The following is a 5120-nucleotide window of genomic DNA, read 5'->3' as shown; positions in this document are numbered from 1 at the left end:
GGGACAAATCAGGAGCTAATAGGTAGTTAACCAGTACTTACTGGGGAGCACACAGCCAAGCTTATTCAGGGACTACTGGTTTGTTACCACAGAAACAGAGGAGAAATTCTCCATGTGGGTTCTGAATAAACCCAGCACCAGTGAGGTCACAGCTCGTAATAGTCAAAAACCTGTTTCCTAGTGATTACTGGTTTTATTACCCATTAGTTCTTGATTAGTTCCTCTTTGTTTGCAAGGTAACTAACCAGTAGTCCCCTAATAAGGCTTGGATGTGTTCCCCAGGAAGTATTGGTTAACTACCTATTAACTCCTCATTTGTTCCTGATTCGTTCCTGAGACGTTCTCTAGTGCTTAATCAAATTTTGTGTACCTCATTGTTAAGTGTGAAAATGAAAAAGTCAGAAAACGTGTTCACGAAGAACAAAGCGAAGTTTCACTGGTCATCAAGTTGAATGTGTGAGGTTTAGGGTGGACTTCTGTAAACCTTTTAATTTGCTGTACCCAGTGGTGAATAGACCATAAACTGTATATATTACAGACCATGTGTCCCCGCCTTCTATTGTTGGACGGTGAAGCCAGCAGAACCTGGTTTAAGGGAGTTACCATATTGTATTACTGGAACCAGTAACTGCGCACTAGAGATGTGGGGCTTTAAATCCTGCCTACGGTCCCCACACACAAAGTGTTACATGACCGTCCTTTTAAGCATGAAATAACTAACTAAAGCTAAACCTATCAGATTACAGGCCGGCTTCAACTTCAAGGTTCCAGTCCGAGGTCTAGATTCATACAGTCTATGATTTAAACACAGGGCTAGGGTGGCCCCTGGCGAGTTCGTTTGTTCCCTTAAATCCCTCTTTATAGCCACTAGTGGTTGCACAACGCTTTGCATTTGAGTAAAGGTTACTAACTGCTCCCCTTTCAACATGTTTAACATCTACACTGACGTGTGGAAAATGACACATTAAAGCAAAAAAAAAATTAAAAACACCACCATATTTTCTTTGTAGCATCAGTGGTGGTTATAAATGCTGAAGTTACAGCGCTTGGTCACACACAACTAAAGAAAAGGATTTCCCAGTTCCAAGGAGTAGGTGATGACGCAGAAAAACATCTAGTCTTTGGTGACCAGAGCCATTCACGCACAAGGACTTACTGCAGTAACTTGTCATAGTTGTAAATAATCAGTCCTTAAACAATCCTCAATAACTACACAATAACCTTCACTTCAGATATGGATGAAAAACATGGAGCCCTGTGAGTATGCTCAACTTTCACAATATTTTATTACAACTTCTAGTTTTATTTTGTTCCGTTTTAATAGACACAACCATGCCTTTGACTCTGAGCATACTCTGACAGTGTGAGAGAATGACTTTCAAACAGCTGAGCATATTTTGTCACAGTTGGGTGCTTCACTGGACGCAGTACAAGTCAGACAGTTGTGCCAAGACTTTTCCCCAACTAAGAAGACTCCACAAGAAAAGCTTTGTTAAAGAGCGAGCAGCTGATCGTTGTGGGTAAGCTGCAACACATGGTCCGTCTCGTTTTTTATTCATGACAAAACCCCAAACTGTAAGAGAGCCACTGTGAAGTGAATCTGCAATAATGGAAATAATATTAACAAGTTCAGCTTCTTTAGTTTGGGTTGGACTGATTCCTAAAGCAGGAAGGTAATGGCCACCGTTTCACACACACACACACACGCACACCAATGAAGCAATGCTGGAATAATTGTGATCACTAATGTAAACACAAGTAATAACGCTTGTCTATGCCAAAGATTTGCCTCAGTGTGTCTACAAAGAGACGTTTTATTAAAAATAAAAACATTTTGTGTGTTGTGGTTTACCGTGATGTGGTGAAGCTGTGAAGTACGGCCTCCATTGTTATCTTACAGCACCATAAACCCTCGAGACACATGTGCATTTCCTAATCTTGAAGAAATCCCTCAAACTTTCAAGTCTCTTCCAGAATACTGTACAAAGTAAAGATGAAACTACACTTTTAACCCTGATTCATTCTACTTTCAGTTCCTACAGAGCATCTGGAGTGAGTCATCTCTCATCCAGCAACACATTTCTTAACCATAAATGGCCAAGGCACAACCAGTTGTGTGAATGTTTGTTTAAAATCCCCGTTCAGCAAGGATCAGAGAGGGATTTGGGGTTTGTTGCGGTGGTAAAGTGGCTGCCTGGAGGTGACAGAGTGTTTCCAGCAGGCAGGCCAGATGTTCAAACCCTGCTGCCTGTAAATCACTGCTGCTTCCAACGACAGAAAAAGACAAACTATGAGCCGGTTAGGGATTTTAAGATGGCACAAACATGCTGGGGATGTTTAATGATATTTTTACTGTAAAGATAACACAGACAGATAAACACTAAACCATTCCCAACAGTGATTAAAATGTATTTTCCCCCTCTGGGATAATTGAATAATATATATTTTTAATAATAATACTATTTGGGGTGTTGCTGTTATATCTGTAAATCTTTTGTAAACTTACTTAATTTTAGCAGAAACGAACTTTCGTGAGGAAACATTGAAGCAGGTTTTATTTTAAACAGTTTTACTCTTTAAAGAAGTCTGACTCACCGTTAAAAGAGTCCGTGGGGCTCATCTCAATTAAACTGTCCCCTCCCGTTTTCCCCGTTATTCGGTGCATTTTGACACCGTCAACACTTAAAGAAGTGTTTATTTGTATTCCGTGCCGGGTAAATTCAGTTTTTTCCCCACAGTTATCGAGTTAAACTCCAAAGCGCCTTTGCTCCGCGCTCGTCCCTCCCAGGCAGCAGCTAGCCAAGTAGCTGAGTCGACAGCCCGGCTGACTGACCGCTCACCGCCGCCTCTCGTGCCCGCAGGGAGGTGGGTGTCTGAGGGGAGGGTCTCCACGACACAAGCCAATGGTCGGACACTTTACTGAGGCGGACAATCACAGCGACCAGCCCAAACGACGAACGGAAGTAGGTTGATGCGCCGGGAGGAAAAATAAAGAAGTTTATATTAGTGAAGTTCCACGTAACTATTTTTATTATTTTTTTTAGCTCCTGCTGGAGGAAGAGTGCTTTCTCGATGCTGTTTTGTCACCTATATATTAAAACGACTAAAATAAAGCAGTTGTTATAAATGGAAAGAATCTCCATGTTGGTTTCTTGGAAGCAAACTCAAGCTAACTTTCTGGAAGGCTAACCCCAAGCTGGCTCTTGAGTGCCGTTGCCATGACAACGAGACGACTACAAAGCAGCAGAGAGCTCTTGGGCATAGCCTGCAGTTGAGTCTTTGATTCTGGTTCGTTTATTTATGTACTTACTTTATTTTGAGCCTACACTAATACCAAGAAGTTAAAGATGAGTGAAAGTGTAAGATGTGCCAAAATAAAGTACAGTCTTCTTCTTCTTTCGGCTTTTCCCTCTTCAGATGTCACCACAGCGAGTCATCCTCCTCCACCTCACTTTGTCCTTTGCATCCTCTGTCCTCACTCCATCTATCTCCATGTCCTCTCTAACTGGATCCATATATCTCCTCTTTGTCTTTTTTCCTGGCAGATGCATTTCTAACATCCTTCTACCAATATACCCACGGTCCCTCCTCTTGACATGTCCAAACCATCTCAGTCTGGTCTCTCTAACTTTATCTCCCAGTTGTTCAGCTTGTGCTGTGCCTCTGATGATCTCATTCCTAATCTTATCCAGCCTTGTCACTCCTAAGGAGAACCAACATCTTCATTTCTGCCACTTCCAGTTCTTTCTCCTGTCTTTTTGTCAATGCCACTGTCTCCAGTCCATACAATATAGGTCTCACAACTGTCTTGTAAACTTTTCCTTTGACCTTTGCTGACACCTTTTTGTCACAAATCACTCCTGAAACTTTTCTCCATCCTGCCTGGACTCTCTTTTTCACCTCTTTACCACATTCCCCATTTTCCTGGACAGTTGACCCCAAGTACTTGAAGTCCTGCTCCTTTGTGACCTCTGCTCCTTGTAGCCTCACTGTTCCACCGGCCTCCCTCTCATTCACACACATGTACTCTGTCTTACTACAACTGACTTTCATTCCTCTTCTTTCAAGTGCATACCTAAATACCTCTCCAAGTTCTCTTCCACCTGTTCCCTGTTCTCACCACAGATCACAATGTCATCTGCAAACATCATAGTCCATGGGGATTCTTGCCTGACTTCATCTGTTAGCCAGTCTATCACCAGAGCAAACATGAAGGGGCTCAGAGCTGATCCTTGATGCACTCCCACCTCCACCTTGAAGTTATATGTCACTCCTACAGCACATCTCACTGTCCTGCTGTCCTCATACATGTCCTGTACCAGTCTAACATACATTTCTGCCACTCCAGATTTCCTCATGCAATACCACACCTCCTCTTTTGGCACTCACACCCACATATGCTTTTTCTAAAGACACAATGTAGTTTTCCAAAAGAAAGTACAGTAATGTATGTATAAATCAGATTGCTTGTTCTCAAACTGTCTCTCAGGTCGGACATACTTCATCTAGCTACTTAACAGTCACCAATGGTGTGCCGCAAGGCTCAGTTTTAGGTCCCACTCTTTTTACAATTTATATAAATAATGCAAGTCAAAACATTCCTGACACATCCTTGCATCTCTATGTCGACGACACTGTTGCCAAACTAACACAGTAGCCAAGGTTTTCCAGCTTCTAAGGTTTGTATTTTACAGCATTCAGTCAGTATTCCATCTCAAGCTGGTGCTAAATGCTGACAAAACCAAAGGGATGTTTTCCAACAGAACGTCGGTGCCAGCAACTCTTCCTCCTATCTCATCCATGCATGGTGTTCCTACTGATTTTGTAGATCCTTACAAATACTTGGAAATTTTGGTTGATGCACAGTTCTCTTTTTAACCACATGTGAAAAACTTGATAAAGAAACTGAAATTAAAACTGGGTTTCTTTTTCAGAAATAGATCTTGCTTAACTCTGAATGCCAGAAAACGCCTTGTAACTGCTGCCTTCCTACCAACTATTTACTATGGTGAGATTATTTACATAAATGCCCCTGCCAGCTCCTTGCAGATGTTGGATGCTCTCTACCATGATGCACTAAGATTTATAACTGGTTGTAACTACCATACTCATCACTGCAC

The 5120-nt window shown here is 42.0% G+C and overlaps 1 protein-coding gene across 1 annotated transcript in view; it reads right to left on the bottom strand.

Moving 5' to 3' along the window:
• Positions 1-2799, bottom strand: part of ano5a (anoctamin 5a) — an 18794-nt gene extending 15995 nt beyond the window's left edge. The window contains exon 1 of the mRNA XM_037683556.1: positions 2596-2799. Coding sequence (XP_037539484.1) covers positions 2596-2665 — 70 coding nt within the window. The 5' untranslated portion in view covers positions 2666-2799. The remainder of the gene's footprint in view (positions 1-2595) is intronic.
• Between the last annotated feature and the right edge of the window lie 2321 nt (positions 2800-5120).

The sequence above is a fragment of the Nematolebias whitei genome, chromosome 10 (genome assembly GCF_014905685.2).
Source record: "Nematolebias whitei isolate Nwh7 chromosome 10, NemWhi1, whole genome shotgun sequence".
Taxonomy (NCBI): Eukaryota; Metazoa; Chordata; class Actinopteri; order Cyprinodontiformes; family Rivulidae; genus Nematolebias; species Nematolebias whitei.
This window is presented reverse-complemented; position numbering and strand designations above follow the sequence as displayed.